This window comes from Oncorhynchus gorbuscha, linkage group LG13, assembly GCF_021184085.1.
Source record: "Oncorhynchus gorbuscha isolate QuinsamMale2020 ecotype Even-year linkage group LG13, OgorEven_v1.0, whole genome shotgun sequence".
NCBI lineage: Eukaryota > Metazoa > Chordata > Actinopteri > Salmoniformes > Salmonidae > Oncorhynchus > Oncorhynchus gorbuscha.
The window spans coordinates 62866944-62891896 of NC_060185.1; the positions used below are offsets into that span (position 1 = coordinate 62866944).

Here is a 24953-nt window from a genome sequence, read left to right on the forward strand (position 1 = left end):
TGACGTCAGACAGTCACAGTGACAGATTGAGCACATCAATACTGGATGAGATGGTAGAAAAAAAACCTGAGAGATTAGGGAAAAAGACAAATGAAATAACCAGTCTGTTTTTTTATTTGTTTAAGGAAGGAGAGTGTGGAAAATAGTTTCCTAGGGTTAGAAGCTTGAAATGTAGATTGGTATAAAGTGGCGTCAGCAGTGGATACATAGGAAGAGAAGATAGAGAGAAGAGAGGGAAAGGATGATAGATCCTGCAGAAGTTTAGTTTCCCTACATGTTTGCTCAGCTGCCCGCAGCCCTGTTCTGTAAGCTCTCAATAAGTCACTCAGCCACGGAGCAGGAGGGGAGGGCCGAGACAGGAGGAAGGTTGAAGTCGCCAAGTACGAAGAGCGGTGAGCCATCATCAGGAAATGAGCTTACCAAGGTGTCAAGCTCATTGAGTAACTCTCCAAGGACACCCGGGGGTCGATAGATGACAACAATGTTAAGCTTGAGTGGACAAGTGACAGTGACAGCATGGAATTCAAATGAGCAGATGGACAGGTGAGAGAGGGAGAAAAGACACATCTCCTATTAGGAGAAATGAGTAGCCCTGTGCCACCACAGGGATAACCAGATGCTCTCAGACTTTGAGAGAAAACGTAGTCGGATGAAGAGCGGGCAGCTGGACTAGCAGTGTTCTCTGGGGGATCCATGGCTCGGGCACAAAAGGGACTGAAGGGCAGCATAAGCTGAGATGAACTCAGCGTTCTTGTTCGCAGATCAGCAGTCAGAGACCAGGAATTCCACATGGGTTGTGCGAGCAGGATACACTAAATTAGAACGGTTGCAGCCAAGAGGTGGGGAGCATCTATATAGCCTGTAGGGAGAGGAGAAGATAGGTATGGAAAACACACACATAGTTGTCAAAGCTACAAAATAACAAAATGAGATCATCCGACAATAACTAGTTAAGATACTAAAGTGAGAGAGTGGTGTGGAGCGTTCCTCTTTTTACTTCCTTGAATAACTCGACAGAACCGCCTTTGTTTCGGCGACCGCCTTATTTTTGCGACGAGACCACCGCTTACAGCTGCCACGGAGAAAACTGTCGAGACTGAAGTACTAATACTAATTGCCTTGCAAAGGTGAAGAGCACACCTCCCGGTACTAATTGCTGATTGACTAGAAGAGGAGAAACCACTCCCCCTCCAATACAGCTACTGATTACGAAAACAACGTCATTCACAAATTGCCCTGGTTGATGTGTCAATGATCATCTTCAAGGTAATAGCAGTCAGCAGTTCACATACCAAGTAGGCTACTGGGAAGACAGGCAGCACTTAAAGTAGATGGCCCTATCTAGTAAAAATACAGTACTAGACAACAACAGATGAGATACAAAAATTCTATGTGTCAGTCTTGGAGATATCAGGAGTCCTCTTTGACTGCGCATTTCCGGCAATTCTTACTTTTGCCACTAGAGGGTGATCGGACAATTTCTTGGGGTCTGTAACGGCGTTCGTCTGTTGAAGGAGAAGCGGACCAAAATGCAGCATGGTGGTTACTCATGTTCTTTAATGAAGAAAAGCGATACATGAAATAACTTAATAATATACAAAAACAACAAACGAAACGCGAAACCTATTACAGCCTATCTGGTGAACACTAACACAGAGACAGGAACAATCACCCACAAAAACACTCACAGAATATGGCTGCCTAAATATGGTTCCCAATCAGAGACAACGAGAATCACCTGACTCTGATTGAGAACCGCCTCAGGCAGCCATAGACTGCGTCGACGCCCCACAAAACCCCAAGACAAAAAACACACCACAATAACCCATGTCACACCCTGGCCTGACCAAATATAGAAAGAAAACACAAAATACTAAGACCAAGGCGTGACAGGGTCTGTCCTCCCGAAGTTGTTGACTGTTTTTTGTGCTTGCCAGTTAGCTAGCAGATCTCACCTGTTAGCAGTCAATGGCTAGCAGTTTCTTACAGGCGATAAAAAAACGGATGATTGCCATCATTCTTTTGAGTCTTTACTGAATTATTTAGTGTAACATATTAAACATTAAACCTCATAACTAAGTCATGGTAACCTTGTAAACAATGAATTTAGACTGGATGTTTATTTTAAACAGCCATTTATTTGCTGAAATGTGTGCTGGGGCTCGGCTATTAAAAGGCACATACGGCTATTTAAGACTTTCAATATTACGGTATACAAAATCCAACGGTATGTAGCTAGATAGTTCAGTCCTCCAGTGTGTTATCGATGGTAAATATGAGCCATTCCAATTGTTGGCTATACATTGTTTTGCAGCAATTATACCTACATTACAAAACATTTCAATGCTCCTTATAGGACACATCACTGCAATCTATACTACTCTGGTCATCTCTGTAAACAGGTCATCTCTGTATACCCATCGCAAGACCCACTGGTTGATGCTTATTTATGAAACCCTCGTAGGCCTCACTCACCCCTATCTGAGATATCTACTGTAGCCCTAATCCTCCACATATAACACCAGTTCTGCCAGTCACATTCTGTTAAAGTTCCCCAAAGCACACACATCCCTGGGTCGCTCATATTTTCGTTTTGCTGCAGCTAGCAACTGGAACGTCCCAGCAGGAGGCCTTTTGTCTTTTGGCAGGCCGTCATTGCAAATAAGAATTTGTTCTTTAACAGACTTGCCTAGTTAAATAAAGGTGAAATAATATATATACTGTATATACAAAAAGAAATGTAGCCCCAATATTTACATTTCCCAACAGACAAAATCGTGGAGATGGATGGATATAAATTGACACACCCAATGACATGATAGCGCATACATGATCCCAGAATGGCATCAGTTTATCACAGGACCACAGCATAGGGTTCCATTGTGCTTTTTGTAACTCCCGCAGAGATGTGACTTTTCTGATTACATTACATTCCTTCTGGCAGGTGTGTAGTAAGTCCTATGAACAATCTCAAATTGCAGTAGTTTATGTCTTATTTTGCAGGAGCAGGACATTTTCACATGTCCGTGACCAGTGGTTCTCTTCAATTTCTTCCTTATAAGTTCTGACCCATCAGGCAGAGTTTCAGTCAACACTTTATATAATTTGGCAATTAACTTCTTTGGCGTAGCAGCTTCTTTCAGTATTTGTGTCTATGCCAGAAACCTTCGGTTCATCCAGATTCTGTGGAAGAGACTTCTGAGTTGTAAGAACGTAAAGAGATCGGCTTTGGATAATCCACATCTTCCTTGTAATTGATTGAATGACAGCAGAGGTCCGGCATAGTACACGTGTTCAACATGTATTATGCCACTTTGGAACCAGGACTTAAAGGTGTTTTCATTGAGCACTTGAGGTCAGGTGGGGTTATTCCAAATAGGGGTACTTAGCGATATTGGTTATTTCCACCTCATGAAGGGATGTACATTTTCCCAAATACGAAAGGAATTGAGAATCATTGCATTGTCAGCTTTTTTTGCTCTTCAACGCCTTGGACCCGAAGTAGTTTTTTAGATCATAAGGTATTACACTCATGGCTTCGATTCCTCTCCATGCACAAGGATAGTCTGCTGTCCATTGTTTAAGTGAAACCAGTTGAGCAGCCCAGTAATACAGCTTCATTTGAGGTAGTCCAAGAGCTTCAGCTTTACAGGGTAAGTGTAAAACAGTCCATTTGACTCTTGAGGTCATTAAATTCCAAATGAAGTTTGAGAGCAGGCCATTTATTATATTATTATTTTTTTTAGATAGAATTGACACTGGCATGGTCTGGAATTAAATAAATTAACCATCGCAACATGTTCATTTTGAGAAATAGGGAGAGATCTCCATCTTTGAACATCAGATTCAATCTTTTTTATTAACTGAAATAATGCCCATTTTCCTTTTTCTCCCAACTGACTTTGAATCCTTATACAGTAGTAAAATAAATGACAGAGAATGTTCTGGTACAGATAAATAAATTAAAATGCCATCTGGATATGTTGCAGGTCCCAGTTTTGGGACTGGTGCAGCAGATAATAGTTTCTGTAACACAGGATAAATGATGAAACAGGAGAACGTGGCTTCTCTTTCAAAGGTTCTCAATTCTTTTATTCAACAGTGCAAATTGTCTTTTTATGTCTTTTCGTTGTATTTTTTAAGGGTATTTAATAATTTGTCTCATAAATCCCTGACATTATTATTTCATAAACATATAAAAAATACATCAATTTACACATAACAAATATTATATTGCAATCCAATTCACATCCTAAAATTCTTTACACTTATGCCCCTAACACATTTACTCTTAATTTCAAATCAAATCAAGGTTTATATGTCATGTGCGCCGAATACAACAGGTGCAAACCTTACAGTGAAATGCTTGCTTACAGGCTCTAAGCAATGGTGCCAAAAAAAAGGTGTGTGTGTGTGTGTAGGTAAGTAAAGAAATAAAACAACAGTAGAAAGACATTTGAAAAAAGAGTAGCAAGGCTACAGACACCTGTTAGTCAGGCTTATTGAGGTAGTATGTACATGTAGGTATCGTTAAAGTGATTGTGCATATATGATGAACAGAGAGTAGCAGAAGCGTAAAAAGAGACCTGTTTAGGTCGTAAAAAATTCACCTGTTTAGGTTATAATAATGTAGTTCACTGTTGCCCACTATAGCCCCATAAGACATTCTAAAACATGAAAGCCTTTAAAGACTGGTGTAACTCATTAGAAGTTACTTTATACCCATGCTCGAAATAAATTCACACAGTGTAATGCTAATTATTGGAAAACGACTGACCAAGCTAGCATAGAGCTAACCAAAGCTAGCAACCAACTGACCGGAGCTAGTAAACAGCTAGCCAAAAGCTAACCGGAGCTAGCCGCGAGCTAATAGCTAGCAGCTTTTACAGTACCACAATTACAAAGTTCTTAAACATCACAGTTGAAAAATTAAATTATCTAAAACTCACAGACCAGGCAAGGAGGCCATTAATCAGAGAGGCAACAAAGAGACCAAAGATAACCCTGAAGGAGCTGCAAAGCTCCACAGTGGAGATTGGAGTTTCTGTCCATAGGACCACTTTAAGCCGTACACTCCCCAGAGCAGGGCTTTATGGAAGAGTGGCCAAAAAAAGGCCATTGCTTAAAGAAAAAACAAGCAAACACGTTTGGTGTTCACCAAATGGCACGTGGGAAACTCCCCAAACATATGGAAGAAGGTACTCTGGTCAGATATGACTAAAATGTAGCTTTTTGGCCATCATAAAAACGCTATGTCTGGCGCAAACCCAACACCTCATCACCCTGAGAACACCAACCCCACAGTGAAGCATGCTGGTGGCAGCGTCATGCTGTGGGGATGTTTTTCATCGGCAGGGACTGTCAATTGGTTAGAATTGAAGGAATGATGGATGGCGCTAAAAACAGGGAAATTCTTGAGGGAAACATGTTTCAGTCTTCCAGAGATTTGAGACTGGGACGGCGGTTCACCTTTCAGCAGGACAATGACCCTAAGCATACTGCTAAAGCAACACGAGTGGTTTAACCTGTTACTCCTACCCCCTACTTTTTCGAACATTCTGTTAAAAATCGCGCAACATTTCAGCGCCCTGCTGCTCATGCCAGGAATATAGTACATGCATATGATTAGTATGTGTGGATAGAAAACACTCAGACGTTTATAAAACTAGTTAAATCACGGCTGTGACTATAACAGAACGTGTGTTTCATCGAAAAGTGCAGGAAAATCTGATCACTGAAAATGGAAAAATATATCCATGCGCGACTTGAACCCATTGATAAAGGTGAACCACATTTAATGGGGCTGAGGTTGCAATACCTACAGCTTCCACACGTTGTCTAGAGTCTTGTCATTTGCCTACTCTTTGTTTCTTGGTCAAACAGACGCAAGGCAGCACATTTCTTCCGGTCTCCGACCGGATATTTTGGTTGAGATTTACCCGGACATTATTTCCGGACGGACAGCTAAAGAATATACTTCGCCTCGTGATCAATTTGATCGCTTATTAACGTTTACTAATACCTAAAGTTGCATTACAAAAGTATTTCGAAGTGATTTGTGAAAGTTTATCGTCGACTTTTTTAATTTTAAAAAATGACGTTATGTTATAAGACGCTATTTTTTTTAGTTTATCACACAGTCTTCATAGATCGATATCTAGGCTATATGTGGACCGATTTAATTGAAAAAAAGACCCAATAGTGATTATGGGACATCTAGGAGTGCCAACAAAGAAGATGGTCAAAGGTAATGAATGTTTTATATTTCATTTGTGCGGTTTGTGTAGCGACGACTATGCTAATTATTTTGTTTACGTCCCCTGCGGGTCTTTTGGGGTGTTACATGCTATCAGATAATAGCTTCTCATGCTTTCGCCGAAAAGCATTTTAAAAATCTGACTTGTTGCCTGGATTCACAACGAGTGTAGCTTTAATTCAATACCCTGCATGTGTATTTTAATGAACGTTTGAGTTTTAACTAGTACTATTAGCATTTAGCGTAGCGCATTTGCATTTCCAGATGTCTAGATGGGACGCCTGCGTGCCAGGTAGGAGCAAGAGGGGAAACATTTAATTGTCTTGGAATAGCCTAGTCGAAGCCTAGACCTCAATCCAATTGAGAATCTGAATCTTCATCCAACCTGAAGGAGCTGGAGCAGTTTTGCCTTGAAGAATGAGCAAAAATCCCAGTGGCTAGACGTGCCAAGCTTATAGAGACATACCCCAAGACTCTTGCATCTGTAATTGCTGCAAAAGGCGTCTCTACAAAGTATTGACTTTTTTGGGGGGGGGGGGGGGGATATTTATGCAAACTCACATTTCTGTTCTTTTGTCAAATTTCTTATTTTTCACGATAAAAATATTTTGCACCTTCAAAGTGGTAGGCACTTTGTGGTAGACAGTCAAATGAAACAACCCCCCCCAAAAAATTAATTTTAATTCCAGGTTGTAAGGCAACAAAATTGAAAAAATGCCAAGGGGGCGAGTTCTTCTGCAAGCCACTGTATGAGGACACACAGGTGCAGGATCGCATATAGTCCCAGTGTGAAGCAAACACGTCTAACTGTCCCCTATTGGCCAACGATATTCTAAATACACTGCAATGGCGAAACTTTGGAGGACTGAGATTTCAGTAAAAGTATTCTTGCCCAATACAAATAAACAATACATAAACACAAATGTGACCATACATTTTGTGTGCGTCACACATACAATGATATCTATCACATGTGGCAGCACAAGAACTGTTCATCGGAAGCTTCATTAAATCGTTCATTAATTGGTTTGTTGAGATTGGTGTGGAAGAACTTGACTGGTCTGCATAGATCCCTGACCTCAACCCCATCTAACACCTTTTTGTGATGAATTGGAACGCCGACTGTGAGCCAGGCCTAATCGCCCAACATCAGTGCCCAACTTCACTAATGCTCTTGTGTCTGAATGGAAGCAAGTCCCTGCAGCAAAGCCTTCCCAGGAGTGAGGAGGCTGTTATAGCAGCAAATGGGGTACCAACTCCTTTTTAATGCCCATGATTTTGCAATGAGATGTTCGACAAGCAGGTGTCCACATACTTTCGGTCCCCAGTGTCACCTTACTAATAGTTAGTGCTTCAACTTGTTCCTCAACTATTCCCTACCAGTGAATTAAGGAAGTTCTGACAAAGTTTAAGGATAGTTTTCAACTAAAGTAAAGGACAGTAATGTTAGGAGTGAAGTAGGAAGTCCAGGAATCGATAGGCAGTCAGATGTTAATGTGTCATGAAAGGAGTGGGGATATTTGGCCTGGAAAAGCAGTTTTATACTCTGACTGAATGGGAGCTAATAATTTAGGTTTTTACCCCGCTAGTCAAGACCGAGTAAATATGTATCTGACACTGAGACAAGACTGAGACACTCATGTGGTCCAGAGACCAGACTCGAGACCAAGACTGAGACACTCATGTGGTCCAGAGACCAGACTCGAGACCAAGACTGAGACACTCATGTGGTCCAGAGACCAGACTCGAGACCAAGACTGAGACACTCATGTGGTCCAGAGACCAGACTCGAGACCAAGACTGAGACACTCATGTGGTCCAGAGACCAGACTCGAGACCAAGACTGAGACACTCATGTGGTCCAGAGACCAGACTCGAGACCAAGACTGAGACACTCATGTGGTCCAGAGACCAGACTCGAGACCAAGACTGAGACACTCATGTGGTCCAGAGACCAGACTCGAGACCAAGACTGAGACACTCATGTGGTCCAGAGACCAGACTCGAGACCAAGACTGAGACACTCATGTGGTCCAGAGACCAGACTCGAGACCAAGACTGGGCTCGAGTACTACAACACTGCCTTTCGACCATACCCAGTTCAAAGGCACTTCAATCTTTTCTCTTGCCCCTTGACCCTCTGAATGGCACACATACACAATCCATGTCTCAGTTGTATCAAGGTTTAAAAATCCTTTAACCTGTCTCCTCCCCTTCATCTACACTGATTGAAGTGGAATTAACAAGTGACATCAATAAGGGTCAAAGCTTTCACCTGGCCAGTCTGTGTCTATGGAAAGAGCAGGTGTTCTTAATGTTTTGAACACTCAGTGTACATGTGTGCTATATAGTATTCTGTACTGCTATTGGTAGGTAGTCATAGCAGAGTAAACTCAGCATTCCATATATTCAGCATAGTAAACAACATTACAGATATGTGATTGGCACTTATTCAACCATCTGTTCCATAGAAAATTTGTATAACCTTTATGCTACTGAATCTGGAGTGGTGTGTGAGTGTCTGTGGGTGTGGGTGGGTATGTGTGTATGTGTGTGTGGGTGGGTGGCAGGTGTACTGGTTCAGTCCTTGATGTCCCCAGCTACAGATTCATCTGTGAAAAAGGCAGATTAGAAGTCAGTCAGAGATATTAATCAGATATTAATCAAATATATTTATCATAAACAGAGCAATTATATGTCTGTCCCTGCAGGGCTTTATCTTATGAAAGACACCACAATAATATCTACCACATTATTATAATAAGTATGGTAGTCATGCCTGATATGTGTGTGTGTGTGTGTGTGTGTGTGTGTGTTTTGTGTGTGTGTGTGTGTTTGAATGCCCATGTTGGTATGAGACCATACCTACAGTATGTATATTTTGATTCTATACATGAGTAACAGCTAGAACTAGCAGCATATACTGTGGGGTTCTACCTGATCTGCCCAAATCATCTTTGATCACAGCTCTGAACCCATCCCAAATGCAATGATTAGTTACTATGGAAACGGTTGGGTGATGAATTTGGGAGTGTGTGGGGGTGGGGGGTGGGGTGGAGAAGTAAGAATAGAGTTTTGTCATTCTGGGAAATGTGCCAGCCCAAGCAGCGCAAGCCTCTCTCTATACCTATGCACAAGGGAAGTGAGTTCGGGAACACTGGAAGTGTGCACAGTCTTCACAAACAAACTGTATATGTCCCAACTCAAAAATCTTGCTTCTTGCACGGCATGTGAATGTTTTAAAGATATTATTCTATTCTGACTATTGGTCAGTCACTGGGATCTGATTGTAATACCAGCCACACAACACGATAAAGTTAAGACTATTCTGACACTGACAGAACTTTGTCGGGACCTACGGCCCGCCACTTAGTATTACTTAATCAGCAGATGTAGACCCTGTCACACTGAACGAGACAAAACCTACCAATTTGTTTGGGATGGCAAACTCATGGCATAAAATGGCTAAAATCGTACAGTCTGTGGGTGGGGTTTGAGGAAGAGGACAGACACGGCATAATGACAAATAAATCAGTCACTTAATCCAGAACTCTCTGTCTATCCACTTATCAGTCCAACAAACCAGACAGACAGAAGGACACAGTCAGAGTGAGTTAGCCTATCACCAGTCCTCTCCGCCCTGTACATTTTAACAGTTTGTTCCAGGGTTGGTCTCCCCTATTACCATCTCATTCTCCCCTTCTCAATCTGACTTTGAGCCAGGGATGACAACTAACCATAGAGAGAGAGAGAGAGAGAGAGAGAGAGAGAGAGAGAGAGAGAGAGAGGGAGGGGAGGGGAGGGGAGGAAGAAATAGTAATTGAAATGACACCTTATTACCATGCTAGATAGTTTATTGTGTTGGCTGTGACTCGGTGGCGTGAAATGAAAAATGGAAAGGAGCTTTTCAGCTGGCTGCTGATTTATCATGGCTGTTACCACCACTGCCCGCCAGCCAGAGATGGCTGTCCATTTCTACTTAATTAGACATACACAAGCACTATCCACACGCACATCGTGTATGCGCGCGCACACACACACACACACACACACGAATACACAAACACGGAGACTAACAGAGTAAACACCAGTTTTAGAACTGAATAAAGATTAGTACTTCAGGCTATGTGTAGGTGTCTGTGTGTCTAACAGGGTGATGCTCAATTTAGAATTGAATAGATAATGCCTCAAATTCCAATTCAATTCTTGAATTTGAATTGAATTGCTGAATTGAAGTAGTAGACAGGATACAGAATTGCAAATCGAATTTGAATGAAAGGAAATATAATTAAACTCAGTGAAATTCAAATGCCTATTATATTCTATATTAGGTATAGCCTATACAAATATACCACAGGAGGTCGGCGGGAACTTAATTGGGGAGGGCAGCTCGATTCCATGTGTTTGAAGCCATTCCACTTACTGGATTTTTTTCTTCAGAAGAGCAGCCCGGGCTCTCTTCCAGGTACGGCGATAGAGGCAGACGAACATCTGGGCAGACGAACATCTGACTTCTTGCTCAAGGAAGAGAAGGGGCTGATATCCCAAGGAACACTTGAAGGGCGAGAGACCAGTGGCCGAGCAGGGAAGGGTGTTACGGGCATATTCCACCCACACAAGTTGCTTGCTCCAGGTGGTAGGGTTGCTTGCTCCAACTTCGGCAACGAAGAGCCGCCTCCAGGTTGTGAGATTGGCCGTTAGATTGGAGGTGAAAACCAGAGGACAGGCTGGCCGACAACCCAATGAGGGTGGAGAACGCCTTACAGAACGAGAACTGAGGACCATGGATCCATGGATCCGGAAGACTCCTGCACCATGGGCTGAGCTATCTCCTTGGCTGAGGGTAACTTGGGAAGGAGAATCAAATGGGCAGCTTTAGAAAACCTATGCACCAAGTCAGGTCAATGGTGTTGCCATCTGACGGAGGAAGACCAGTAACAAAGTCCAAGGATATATGGGAAAAGGGGCGGTGAGGAAGAGGGAGTGGATGAAGAAGACCAGCCAGAGCTTATTTTGTGCACACACAAGTGCAGGTGGCGATAAATGAGGAGACATCAGGAACCATGGAAGGCCACCAAAAGTATTATCAAATGAAAGCCAGGGTCCGACGGGAACCTGGGGGGCAGGTCAGTCTCGAGGAATGTGCCCATTCCAGGACCGGGGAACAGGAAGAGTCCGGGAAAAACATCCGGTTAGCTTTACGGACCAGGCTCTCTATAGCCCAGACGAGTGCAGCCTCCAGACAGGAGGTAGAGAGGATGGTCTCGGGGTCAGACGGGTGCAAATGCACAGGGAATAGAGCTGAGGCACTTGACGGTGTGGAGATATTCCAGGTTCTTATGGTCAGTCTACACTAAGAATAGGTGTTCCGCTCCTTTCAACCAGTGCCTCCACTTCTCGGCGTGGAGGACATGCTCTTGAGTTGAACGGGAAGACAAGGATGTCGTCGAGGTAGACAAGCACTAACCGGTACAGCATGTCCCGGAGCACATCGTTTACCAGGGCCTGGAACACAGCGGGAGTGTTTCAGTCCAAATGGCATAACCAAGTACTCATAGTGCCTACTAGCCATGTTAAAGGCTGTCTTCCACTTGTCTCCTTCCCGTATCCAAACCAGATGGTATGTGTTCCGAAGGTCCATCTTTGAGAAGACGGTCACACCCTGAAGAGGTTCGAAAGCCGAGGAGATGAGTGGTAGAGGGTAGCGTTTTTTAACTGCGATGTCTTTAAGACCCCGGTAGTCGATACATGGGCTCAGGGCTTTGTCCTTCTTCTCTACAAAGAAGGGCGGGAGAGGCAGATGAATGAACACTCCCTACCGTGCAGTCTGCCACACTATGGTAGCTTCCGTGCAGCCTTTCTCCCGGACAACGGATAATCAAACACCTTCCTAACCTCCGCCACAAACTCCTCCAGAGTGAGGCAAACTGTGGATTGTTGCTCCCACACCCCTGTCACCCAGGCGAGAGCCCCCCTGGACATCAGCGTAATAAGATACGCTATCTTCGAGTGATCCAAGGGAAACGAAGAGGACTGCAGCTCGAAGATGAGGGAGCACTGCTAGAGAAACACTTAGCATGTTTCTGGATCTCCAGTGTAGCCGAGATAGGCTGGAGAGAAGTGCCACTGGTAGCGGGGTTACTGAGAGTCTGGGGGTTACAATAGAGGCTGATATCGGGGTTATTGAGACTCTGGGGGGTTACTGTAGAGGCTTGGTGTCTAGTAAAATATCCACGGAATTGCTCCAGCAATGCACTGAAAATGCAGTCGTGGCATTCTGCCAAGTTCTGGAGTCCTTTCTTAAGGTTTTGAAGTAACTCCTTGTGTCTTCCAATGGAGGCTCCTTGGGAGGAGGCAGTGTTGCGGAGCTGGTCCGGGTCTGCTGGGTCAGTCAGGGCCAGTTCGTACTATCACGGCTCAGGCTAAGACCCAGATGCAGACACAGGAGGCGGATAGTACGAGTCTCAGAGTTTATTACAGTACAAGGGGCAGGCGAAAGGTAGGTCGTAATTCAAATCAGAGTCAGGCAGGTACAGAACGGCAGGATCAGGGTCATGCCAGGCAGAGAGGTCAGAACTGGGAAGACTAGGAACAACTCAAATTAGAGCACAGGAAACACGGGAACATGCTGGTAGGACTTGATGGGACAAGACGAACAGACAAACAGAAAACGTAGTTATAAATGCACAGGGAATCATTTTTTATTGATTTTATTTCACCTTTATTTAACCAGGTAGGCCAGTTGAGAACATGTTCTCATTTACAACTGCAACCTGGCCTAGATAAAGCAAAGCAGTGAAACAAAAACAACAACACAGAGTTACACATGAACAAACATACAGTCAATAACACAATAGAAAAAGTCTATATACAGTGTGTGCAAATGGCGTGAGGAGGTAAGGCAATAAATAGGCCATAGTAGCGAAGTAATTACAATTTATCAAATTAACACTGTAGTGATAGATGTGCAGATGATGATGTGCAAGTAGAAATACTGGTGTGCAAAAGAGCAAAAAAGTAAATAAAAACAATATGGGGAGGAGGTAGGTAGATTGGGCTATTTACAGATGGGCTGTGTACAGCTGCAGCGATCGATTAGCTGCTCAGAAAGCTGATGTTTAAAGTTAGTGAGGGAGATATAAGTCTCCAACTTCAGCAATTTTTGCAATTTGTTCCAGTCATAATGGGTGAAGATAGGAGATACCTGGTGGGGGGTGGAGACAAGCACAAAGACAGGTGAAACAGATCAGGGCGTGACAGATATGCTGTATTCTGACCTGTCAGATTCAATGAAACTCTCATGTTCTGTGTGGAAATGATTTTAATTGCACTGCGTTGAATTCCACTTTCTGTCACTCAAACTCAAATGATCCTGTGGGGTGTATCCAATTTGAGTTTTAATTCCAAAATTCTGAATTGAGCACAACCCTGGTGTGTACTTGGTGGGTGAAGATTAGAAATGTTCTCCTCTAGCCAAAGTTTAGCATTTCAATTGATCTCATTTCAATTTATCCCACAAGACCTGTTGTTCACCATCTAATCCCTTTATATGTGTCTTGGTGAAATACATATGGGGCCTTTTTTGTCTCACTACACTCTCACACACTCACACACAGTTGAAGTGGCCTGGCCTTGAAAATGGCTTGCTGTGTAATGTTGTTATTTTGGTTTTGGCTGGTACAGTAACACTGATTGGAGAACCTGGCACCACTTTAAAAAAAATATTTGAGCTCCTTCTCACCCCCTCATCCCATCTCTGCCTCTCACCTGTGTTTAATAAATGTTGTCTCAGTCTGTTTCATGTCCCCATGACAGACTGCTGTCCTGTCCAGGAGGTGTGCTTGTACATCAAGCTGCTTCACGTTGCAGAAACACGAGATATACTCGTGCTCTATGGGCCATTGTGGCTTGGACAAGGCTAACTTACTTACTATTTCATGGATCACCAGCCAGCTGGGTTGTAATTGTAGCCCTATATGTTTGCGAAGTACTTGTGTAGGGGAAAAGTGGTCCGTTTGGCTAGGAGATGTTTACAAAAGAAGAGATTCGACACTATGCCTTATCTCTTACTCTCGCTGTTCACATAAACAGTAGCAGTTTCCGTTGTTCTTTCTCCATTTATCTCCCTCGGTTTATGCCGTCTTTCTCTGTATCACTGAGCTGTGTTCATTTCTTTTGGCAGTGTCCTCCATCGCTCCTTTTCTTTCCCCCCTCCCTTCTCCCTCCTCCTCTCGCCTCCTCTTCCTCTTTCTTAACCCTGTCTCCCCTCTCCTCTCCTCCCTCTCCCTTATCCCTCTCCCACCTGTCCTCTCTCTCTTTCTCAGTGCAGTGATTGAGTGCTTGGTCTGACCCAGTCTGTCTCAGCAGGCCTTGTCTACTCTCTGTTAATAATGACTCTAACGAGATTCTGCCTAAATGAGCTTTTAATGTGCTGAGTCTACCTAAGGCTAGAGAGAGAGCGAGAGAGAGAGAGAGAGGGAGGTGAGGAAAAATAGCGAGGGAGTAGAGAGGGGAGAGTATTGACTTTAAGTGTTGTGTGTGGTTGTGCAGTTTTAGACTCCCTGCATACTGTATGTGTACTGTTGTTTGACCACCCGCGTGTGTGTGTGTGTGTGTGTGTGTGTGTGTGTGTGTGTGTGTGTGTGTGTGTGTGTGTGTGTGTGTGTGTGTGTGTGTGTGTGTGTGTGTGTGTGTGTGTGTGTGTGTGTGTGTGTGTGTGTGTGTGTGTGTGTGTGTGTGTGTGTGCATGCTTGAGTTGTCTGTCCATGTGGATGGAACTTGACCATCCTGAACATGTGTTGTGTCCCTCAGAGTGCCGGGACATCCTGCTACCCATGATGCTTCGGGAGCTAAGCGAAACGCTGAAGGACATGGGTCAGGGGCCTCATGACGACCGGAGGAACAGTGTAGAGCTGCTCAACAACATCCTGGAGGTCCTCAGCAGAGACAATGTGGTAAGACACACACAGCCTATCAGAACACAGCTTACTGATACACTGACCAATCAGAGAGCACCATGCTTGGATATAGTCTGAGCTTAAAGGAAAATTCCACCTAAAAACTATCTTTTGGTATTTGTTTTATTAGTCCATTGTTGATATAGTTCCACAATGTTTTGCATGTCAGCATTCAGGTTTTCAAGAGGGTGTGCGGCATTTATGTATTTTGAAAGTTGTTGCTCCTCCTTTGATCCTTTGACTCTTACTTTCCCCGTTCCGACACAGCCCTCCCCTCCCCTCCCCTCCCCCTGTGGCTGAGTAGCTTACAGCATGCTCACAGAACAGGGTTGCGGGCAGCTAAGCGAAAATGGAGGAAAACTTAACCGCCGCAGGACCTATCATCCTTTCACTCCCTCTGCTTTACCTTCTCTTCCTCTGTATCTGCTGCCAGAGCCACTTTTTACCCCCTTTTTCGTGGTATCCAATTGTTAGTAGTTACTATCTCGTCTCATCGCTACAACTCCCGTACGGGCTCGGGAGAGACGAAGGTCAAAAGCCATGCGTCCCCCGAAAACACAACCAAGCCACACTGCTTCTTAACACAGCGCGCATCCAACTCGGAAACCAGCCGCACCAATGTGTCAGAGGAAACACTGTGCACTTGGCGAACTGGTTAGCACACACTGCGCGCGGCCTGCCACAGGAGTCGCTAGTGCGCGATGAGACATGGATTTCCCTACCGGCCAAACCCTCCCTAACCCAGACGACGCTAAGCCAATTGTGCGTCTCCCCATGGACCTCCCGGTCGCGGCCGGCTGCGACAGAGCCTGGGCTCGAACCCAGGGTCTCTGGTGGCACAGCAGTGCCCTAGGCCACTGCGCCACCCACTGAGTCCATTGGTCCCACTCGCACAGAACTATTCTACACCTTGACCTCTTTCTCTCCAGATGAAATCCTGCGACTAGTGATTCCAGCGACGTGACAACCTGACCACTCGACCCCATCCCTTCCTCCCTTCTCCAGACCATCTCTGGAGACCTTCTCCCATCCCTTCCTCCCTTCTCCAGACTATCTCTGGAGACCTTCTCCCATCCCTTCCTCCCTTCTCCAGACCATCTCTGGAGACCTTCTCCCATCCCTCCCTTCTCCAGACCATCTCTGGAGACCTTCTCCCATCTCTTCCTCCCTTCTCCAGACCATCTCTGGAGACCTTCTCCCATCCCTTCCTCCCTTCTCCAGACCATCTCTGGAGACCTTCTCCCATCCCTTCCTCCCTTCTCCAGACCATCTCTGGAGACCTTCTCCATCCCTTCCCTCCCTTCCCTTCTCCAGACCATCTCTGGAGACCTTCTCCCATCCCTTCCTCCCTTCTCCAGACCATCTCTGGAGACCTTCTCCCATCCCTTCCTCCCTTCTCCAGACCATCTCTGGAGACCTTCTCCCATCCCTTCCTCCCTTCTCCAGACCATCTCTGGAGACCTTCTCCCATTCTCCAGACCATCTCTGGAGACCTTCCCATCCCTTCCTCCCTTCTCCAGACCATCTCTGGAGACCTTCTCCCATCCCTTCCTCCCTTCTCCAGACCATCTCTGGAGACCTTCTCCCATCCCTTCCTCCCTTCTCCAGACCATCTCTGGAGACCTTCTCCCATCCCTTCCTCCCTTCTCCAGACCATCTCTGGAGACCTTCTCCCATCCCTTCCTCCCTTCTCCAGACCATCTCTGGAGACCTTCTCCCATCCCTTCCTCCCTTCTCCAGACCATCTCTGGAGACCTTCTCCCATCCCTTCCTCCCTTCTCCAGACCATCTCTCCAGGAGACCTTCTCCCATCCCTTCCTCCCTTCTCCAGACCATCTCTGGAGACCTTCTCCCATCCCTTCCTCCCTTCTCCAGACCATCTCTGGAGACCTTCTCCCATCCCTTCCTCCCTTCTCCAGACCATCTCTGGAGACCTTCTCCCATCCCTTCCTCCCTTCTCCAGACCATCTCTGGAGACTTCTCCCATCCCTTCCTCCCGTCTCCAGACCATCTCTGGAGACCTTCTCCCATTCCTTACTTCTCACATAAACTCATCCCTTATCACTGGCTGTGCCACCTCTGACTTCAAGTTCGGCAGAGTCGCTCCCCTCCTCAAGAAACCAACCCTTGACCCCTCTGACGTCAAAAACGACATACCCGTATCCCTTCTTTCTTTTCTTTCCAAAACACTTGAATGTGCTGTCTATGGCCAACTTTCTCCCTATCTCTCTGAGTGATGTTCTTGACCCTAACCCGTCGGACTTCAAGACGGCTCACTTAACTGACTTTGCTGAAAATGTGTTTGCTGTGATATGCGGTCGTCTCAACGAGCCATTTTAAGATGAATGCATGAACTGTAAGTCGCTCTGGATAAGAGTGTCTGCCACATGACTCAAATGTAAATGTAAAAGGGGACTATAACTTAAATGTGATTGATTGATACTGATTCATCAGAAAGCTTCATTCCGGGGCACTTACCAATCACACACATGATGACATAGTGTTTAGTAGATCAATCACTGAGCTCACCTGCTGACACGTACGTTGTACAACCTGTTATCCAACGCACCCACCCACTCACAAAGTGAAAAACAAAACACACATCTTCAATATCCTACAGCGGCTTGTTAATTGCTTAAGCAATTTGTTGACAGCCCACAGAGCCTTTGAAGGGAAGTTAGGGCTGTTTTCCCTTTATCTACTTTGTTGGCACTAATGAATCCTGAGAAAATATGGAGAGAGTGAGAGGGGCTGGGGGAGAAGGAGAGGGAGAGAAGGAAAGAGAAAGAGAGGGAGATGGAGGGACGGATAAGCAAATGAACTTAAAGGGAGTTTGAGGGTGAATTGTGACTTTACATCAGAGACAGACAGAGGTAGCCTAGAGGTACGGTATGTGTTCCGGGTTTAGAGCCTCTCTGCCTCTAGCAGTTTAATCTACTGCGTTGAATCCCTTAAGTCTTAGCAGGTCCTGGCTTGGGTGCGCTTGGGAGAGCTCTACAACATATGGAGTGATTATTTTTCCGTCCCAGACGCAACCGTGCCAATATCACATCTCCCGACCCCTGTGTATCAACACTCAGATTACAGACAAGTCAATCTGCCTGGTGTCTCACAGACAAAAAGAGCAAATATGAGGGATTAGATCTGTGAGTAAGAAAGAGGGGGGAAGGGGGGAATAATACATTAAACCACAATTCATAGAGAGATGAAGAGAGGGATTATGGGGTGGATAAAATTGAATACCTATAGATGGAAGAGAGAGAAAGAGTACGGAAGGCGGAAGAGTGATCCATTACAGAAAAAGAGAAAAACAATTTGCAAGGAGAGAAGACAAACGATGGAGGAGAGAGAAGGTATCGCCAGGGGTTTGCATAGTTCTGCGTGCTCCATTTCATTTACACAGTCTCTCTTCGGTCTCCTCTCTCGTCCCCTCTATTTTTTCATCTCTCTCCTCTCCTTCTCCTCTCACCATCTCTCCCCTCTCTTTCCCTCCTCCCTCCCTCTGTCCATACCTATTTCCCCTCTGTCTCTCTCGTTCCATCTCCATCTCACTCCTCTCCCTCTTCTCTCTCTCATCTCCTCAATCTCTCTCCTCTAGATGCTTCCTCACTGCGCTGCAGACTGAGTGATTGCCGTGGGGATTTAGAGGGTACCTGATTAAGTTGTCACGCCAAACATTTCTTTGATCTAGAGAGGGGAGAGACCGGTGCGAATGTCCTGGGGAATAACACACTGTGTGTGTGGGTGCACGTGAGTGTGCTTGGGTGTGATGCTGCAGGAGGGTTTGTGAGAAAGAGTTTGTTTGAGGAAGAGGAAGCATTGTGTGCCTCTGATATACTGAGGCGAGGGTGTCTGTGTGTGCTTGTCAACGTGAGTGTGGGTTTGGGGGAGAGAGACGATACAAAAACAATGCAATCAGATTTAGTCATTCAGTTATAGGCACAGCTGCTTCTATCAAACCTGTGTGTGTGTGTGTGATGACACTCTACCTCCGCTCTGTTTACCTTGACTGTATCCAGTGACTCAAGTCAGAAATGTTAATTTAATTTAATCATGCCTGCCTGCCCAAAATCAATCCCTTTAAATCATGCATATACATGACAGGCCACACACACTGTGATGACACACACACACATCCTTGCCATTAATTATTCAATTATTCTTCCTCTCTATTTTGGCACATACACACTGTGGATATGGCTAGAACTAGTTTGGGTAGAACCGTTTTTAAGGCCTGATTCACACGGTCTCCTCTGAATAGTTGATGTTGAGATGTGTCTGTTACTTGAACTCCGTGAAGCATATATTTGGGCTGCAATCTGAGGTACAGTTAACTCTAATGAACTTATTCTTCGCAACAGAGGTAACTATTAGTCTTCCTTTCGTCTGGCGGTCCTCATGAGAGCCAGTTTCCTCATAGCTCTTGATGGTTTCTGTGACTGCACCTGAAGAAACTTTCAAAGTAATTGAAATTTTCCAGATTGACTGACCTTCATGTCTTAAAGTGATGATGGACTGATGTTTCTTTTTGCTTATTTGAGCTGTTCTTTCCATAATATGGACTTGGTCTTTTAACAAATAGGGATATATTCTGTATACCACCCCTACCTTGTCACAACACATCTGATTGGCTCAAACCGAAATTCCACAAATTAACTTTGAACAAGGGACACCTGTTAATGGAAATGCTTTCCAGGTGACTACCTCATGAAGCTAGTTGAGAGAATGCCAAGAGTGTGCAAAGCTGTCATCAAGGCAAAGGGTGGCTCCTTTTAAGAATCTCAAATATGAAATATATTTTTAGTTTAACACTTTTTTGGTTACTGCATGATTCCATATGTGTTATTTAATAGTTTGGATTATTCTACAATGTAGAAAATTGTAAAAGAAAAAATAAAGAAAAACCCTTGAATGAGGAGGCGTGTCCAAACTTTTGGCTGGTACTGTATATACTGAACAAAAATATAAATGTGACATGCAACAATTTCATTGATTTTACTGACTTACAGTTCATGTGAGGAAAGCTATGGATTTCAAATGACTGGGAATCTAGATATGTATCTGTTGGTCAAAGATACCTTTAAAAATAAATAGGCCACACAATGGGCCTCAGGATCTCATCATGCTATTTCTTTGCCTTCAAATTACCATTGATTACATGCAATTGTGTTATTTGTCCTTAGATTATGCCTGCCCATACGATAACTCTACCGCCATCATGGGGCCCACACACACGTGGTCTGCAGCTGTGAGGCCAGTTGGATGTAGTGCCAAATTCTTTACAACGAAGTTGGAGGCGTCTTATAGTAGAGTATACTGATCAATCGGAATCCACGCTTCAAGATTGTTTTGATCACGCGGACTGGGATATGTTCCGGGTATTTTTTTTGAATAATAATGACGAATATACTGATACGGTGACTGAGTTTTATCAGGAAGTGTATAGGAGATGTTGTACCCACTGTGACTATTAAAATCTACTCTAACTAGAAACCGTTTGTGCAAAACTGAAAGCGCGAACCACCGCATTTAATCATGGCAAGGTGACTGGGAATATGGCAGAATACAAAACAGTGTAGTTATTCCCTCTGCAAGGCAATCAAACAGGCAAAACAACAGTATAGAGACAAAGTGGAGTCGCAATTCAACGACTCAGACAAGAGACTTATGTGGCAGGGTCGACAGACAATCACCTACTGCAACAGGAAAATCAGCCACGTCGCGGACACCGATGTCTTGCTTCTGGACAAGTTAAACACCTTCTTTGCCCACTTTGAGGATAGCACATTGCTACCAAGGACTGTGGGCTCTCCTTCTCCGTGGCCGACGTGAGTAAGACATTTAAGCGTGTTAACCCTCGCAAGGCTGCCGGCCCAGACGGCATCCCCAGCCGCGTCCTCAGAGCATGCGCAGACCAGCTGGCTGGTGTGTTTACGGACATTTTCAATCTCTCGCTATACCAGTCTGCTGTCCATACATGCTTCAAGAAGGCCACCATTGTTCCTGTACCCAGGAAATCAAAGGTAACTGAACTAAACGACTAACTTACCTGTCACTCTAGACACATTTCAATTTGCTTACCTCCCCAATAGACCCACATACGATGCAATCGCCATCGCACTGCACACTGTCCTGTTCCATCTGGACAAGAGGAACACCTATGTAAGAATGCTGTTCGTTGACTATAGCTCAGCATCCAACACCATAGTACCCTCCAATCTCATCATTAAGCTCGAAGACCTGGGTCTGAACCCCGCCCTGTGCAGCTGGATCCTGGACCTCCTGACGGGATCTGGGAGTGTGGTGCCAGGAAAATAGCCTCTCACTCAAAGTCAACAAAACAAAGGAGATGATCGTGGACTTCAGGAAACAGCAGAGAGAGCACCCCCCCTATCCACATCAACGTACCACAATGGAGAAGGTGGAAAGCTTCCTCGGCGTGGAAAGTTCCTCATCGTACACATCACTGACAAACTGAAATTGTCCACCCACACAGACAGTGTGGTGAAGAAGGCGCATCAGTGCCTCTTCAACCTTGGGAGACTGTAAAAATTTGTCTTGGCACCTAAAACCACCTCACAAACTTTTACAAATGCACAATTGAGAGCATCCTGTCGGGCTGTATCACTGCCTGGTATGGCAACTGCACCACTCACAGCCACAGGGCTCTCCAGAGGGTAGTGCAGTCTGCCCAATGCATCACACAGTGGCTAAACTACCTGCCCTCCAGGACACCTACAGCACCCAATGTCACAGGAAGGACAAAATCATAGAGGACAACAATCATCCGAGCCACTGCCTGTTCACCCCGCTATCATCCAGAAGGCGAGGTCAGTACAGGTGCATCAAAGCTGGGACCGAGAGACTGAAAAACAGCTACTATCTCAAGGCCATCAGACTGTTAAATAGCCATCACTAGCACATTAGAGACTGCTGCCTACAAACATAGACTTAAAATCACTGGCCACTTTAATGGAACACTAGTCACTTTAATAATGTTTTTACATACTCATATGTATATACTGTATTCTATTATATTCTACTGTATCTTAGTCTATGCCGCTCTGACATTGCTCATCCATTTAATTATATATTCTTATATATTAATTTACTTCGATTTGTGTGAATTGTGTATATGTTGTGAAACTGTTAGTTATTACTGCACTGTCGGAGCTAGAAACACAAGCATTTCGCTACACCCACAATTACAGCTGCTCAGCACGTATATGTGACCAACAAAACATTTGATTTGAAGTAACATGTAAAGTGTTGGTCCCATGTTTTTTATTTATTTATTTTTTTTAACTCTTGAAAGTTGTAATCGTAGAATGCACAAGGTGCAATTTTGAAAATTGGGTAGTGCGTCATCGGTTCCTCTTGTCATGTCAGTCATTGTGGACCTTAGAGAGATATGTATAACTTGTCAGAAATGTCCAGATCAACTAGCCCATGTCAGCTAACAGGTTTTTAGCTAGGTTGATGTTACCCCATAAGTGTTTGAGTCACTCACATGTCACATGACTACACATTAGACATGGCAACATGTATAGAATTGCAAGAAAATTAGCTTTAAAACAGCTAAATGTTTCTCTGAGCCCCATGACAAAATGTGTAGAGTTGCAGGTAATACGCTTTAAACCTGCAAAATGTCCTCTCCGCCAACAAGAGGGGTGTGAACAGTTTGTGTCATGAACAGTGCTTGTGCCCATAGAAATCGACATGGCGCGTGCAGGTGGGGCACTTGATGTTTCCCAATGCTGGAAGGGGGGCGGGCCTGAGGGAAAAAGTTTGGGAACCCCTACATATAAGTAGCAGTCAGAAATGTGCGGTGACAGGGGCTGTTACTGACTTTATTATTGTTCCTTTGGGGACATTTTGTATCGGGGGACAGTGAATTACTTTGGCGAGGCACAGAGAGAGAAGACGGAGTGCGTTGGAGAAGGTTGGGGAATTTTCTTTGGCATTGATCTAAAAAAAAAGAAGAGCCGATGAACAATGGTAGTGAGCTCAGTTTAGGGCATGCATATGATTCTATCCAAGAAACTGACAGGAACGTGTCTTTTTGGTCCAACTGATTCATGACCCTGCTTTCTCTCTCTCTCTCTCTCTCTCTCTCTCTCTCTCTCTCTCTCTCTCTCTCTCTCTCTCTCTCTCTCTCTCTCTCTCTCTCTCTCTCTCTCTCTCTCTCTCTCTCTCTCTCTTCTCTCTCGCTCTCTCGCTCTCTCGCTCTCTCGCTCTCTCGCTCTCTCGCTCTCTCGCTCTCTCGCTCTCTCGCTCTCTCGCTCTCTCGCTCTCTCGCTCTCTCGCTCTCTCTCTCTCTCTTTTCTCTTTTCTCTCTCTCTCTTCCTCAGGGTGAGACATTCCAGCATATTCAGGACATTGTGGCCAGTCTCCTCAGGACCATCAACCGTACGGTCATTACCATGGGCCGTGAGCATGCCCTGATTGTGAGTAATCCAAATGACCCTCCTAAGCGTTAGCCCCACTGGTGACCAGCCCACCATGCTCCTGGAGAGATTACACATATGCAGGGTTTTGCTCCAAACAAGCTGGCTTGGGTTCCCATACTGGCTTCCCAAGTCTCAATCCTACCTCCTACTGTAAATTGTGCACATATAGATCATCTTGAACAGGCCTGGGTAAAGGCCGGCCCGGGGGGGGGTGTATGTGGCCCGCAACCTGATTCAATACGTCCCACGGAATCCTGCTCAGATCTCATAAAGAATTTGCGATAGCAAAGTTGTGAAAAAAAGTATTTGATATTGGATGAGAGCAGTGATGCACGTGACACGGCCCAGTTGTTGATATTCTTACGAGGCGTAACCCCAGACTTTGAAATGACAGAGGAGCTTCAGTGCAGTCAATGAAGAGCACAACCACAGGGAAAGATTTATTGGAGGAGGTTAATTGCATTATGTGTTCTGAAAATGAGCCATGTTGTGGATACAGCCACTACAGTGGTAAACTTCATAAGAGCAAAATCTTTAAACCACAGGCATTTTGTCTCACTGTTGGAAGAGACAGAGTCGTGTCATGCAGATCGCCCCTACCACACAAATGTGAAATGGTTGAGTTTGGAGAAGGTGCTTAAAAGGGTGTGGGACCTGAAGGGTGTGGGACCTGAAGGGTGTGGGACCTGAGTTTTTGCAAATGAAAGGAAAATATGTGGTTTTCCCTCAACTGCAAGATAAAGAATGGTTGGCTGATTTTTGCCTTCACCGTGGACATCATGGCCCTCAGGAATAAACTGAATTCCAAACTACAAGGGAAGGGTCTTTTTGCACATCAGATGTACAGCCTTGTCAAAGCCTTCAAGGGAAAATTACTCCTCCTGACCCGTCAAGTAGAAGCTAACAATCTCACCCACCTTCAGACGCTACTAGTCTGTTCCCTATCAGATGACACTACTAGTCTGTTCCCTATCAGATGACACTACTAGTCTGTTCCCTATCAGATGACACTACTAGTCTGTTCCCTATCAGATGACACTACTAGTCTGTTCCCTATCAGATGACACTACTAGTCTGTTCCCTATCAGATGACACTACTAGTCTGTTCCCTATCAGATGACACTACTAGTCTGTTCCCTATCAGATGACACTACTAGTCTGTTCCCTATCAGATGACGCTACTAGTCTGTTCCCTATCAGATGACACTACTAGTCTGTTCCCTATCAGATGACACTACTAGTCTGTTCCCTATCAGATGACACTACTAGTCTGTTCCCTATCAGATGACA

The 24953-nt window shown here is 44.8% G+C and overlaps 1 protein-coding gene across 1 annotated transcript in view; it reads left to right on the forward strand.

Annotated features, from left to right (window-relative positions):
• Window positions 1–24953, forward strand: part of LOC123993286 (dedicator of cytokinesis protein 2-like) — a 198533-nt gene that overhangs the window by 45243 nt on the left and 128337 nt on the right. The window contains exons 25-26 of the mRNA XM_046295238.1: window positions 15068–15210; window positions 23565–23660. Coding sequence (XP_046151194.1) covers window positions 15068–15210; window positions 23565–23660 — 239 coding nt within the window. The remainder of the gene's footprint in view (window positions 1–15067; window positions 15211–23564; window positions 23661–24953) is intronic.